Source organism: Ciona intestinalis, unplaced genomic scaffold (assembly GCF_000224145.3).
Source record: "Ciona intestinalis unplaced genomic scaffold, KH HT000575.1, whole genome shotgun sequence".
NCBI lineage: Eukaryota > Metazoa > Chordata > Ascidiacea > Phlebobranchia > Cionidae > Ciona > Ciona intestinalis.
In genome coordinates this window covers 5,299-6,202 of record NW_004190896.1, presented here as the reverse complement: position 1 = coordinate 6,202, position 904 = coordinate 5,299, and the positions used below count along the sequence as shown (strand labels likewise).

The following is a 904-nucleotide window of genomic DNA, read 5'->3' as shown; positions in this document are numbered from 1 at the left end:
GTTTAATCTCGAAATTCTGCACGGATGTTATTATGATGTCACAGATAGCTGATTTGCATAACGCACCAGAGTTACGACAATGGTGTCTCTATTTCCTTTCAATTCATTATAATGATGCGTGCCGGAGTATTCCTAAGATTATGAAGGTAACGTCTCAAAGAATGTTGAATGTATGAACGATGTAAGTTACTTCCGGAAAACGAGCAATTGCTCCAACCCAGTGATCACTAATGGGTTGTCTAAATTGTCAACCACACAGAAAAAACAATCACCCACAAAGTTACATACGTGGTAACTCGTAGGCGGGCACGAGGTGTATGAAACTGAACACCCATGTTATGACGACTGTCGTTGCCCCGCCATGCGAGGTTAAATAAGTTACATACGTGGTAACTTGTAAGCGAGCACGAAGTGTATGAAACAGAACACCCGCACTTTTCTAATCCCTTTATTAATTAAAATAGCTGTTAAACGTTAGAGACCACCGCCACCCACATGTATAACACCCATGTGCTTATATTCCCCACACAACAGAGTCTACCCCCACCCACGTTATCCCACCTTGAAGAACATCGATGGCCTCCCGTCTGGTTCATCAAACAACAGGATGTTTACGATAAAAGTCTTTATCAACGCAAGGAGGAGGAAAGTGGAAGGAAGTATCGGAAATAATCCATTGTTGGTGGTTGTGATGTCATAATCAACTATTGTTGCTAGTTGTGATGTCATAATCAACTATTGTTGGTGGTTGAGATGACATAATAATCTATTGTTGGTGGTTGTGATGTCATAATCAACTATTGTTGGTGGTTGAGATGACATAATCATCCATTGATGGTTATGATGACATTGAACTCATTATTGTTACTTATGATGTCATAATCAACCAATTGTCAACCTTTAT

The 904-nt window shown here is 39.9% G+C and overlaps 1 protein-coding gene across 1 annotated transcript; it reads left to right on the top strand.

The window, feature by feature from the left end:
- The first annotated feature begins 6 nt into the window (after positions 1–6).
- LOC104265876 (rho-related BTB domain-containing protein 2-like) lies at positions 7–725 on the top strand. The gene is made up of 2 exons (XM_009860919.3): positions 7–146; positions 535–725. The coding sequence occupies exons 1-2, from the start codon at positions 33–35 to the stop codon at positions 670–672; spliced, it is 252 nt and encodes an 83-aa protein (XP_009859221.1). The 5' UTR covers positions 7–32; the 3' UTR covers positions 673–725.
- Positions 726–904: the final 179 nt, after the last annotated feature.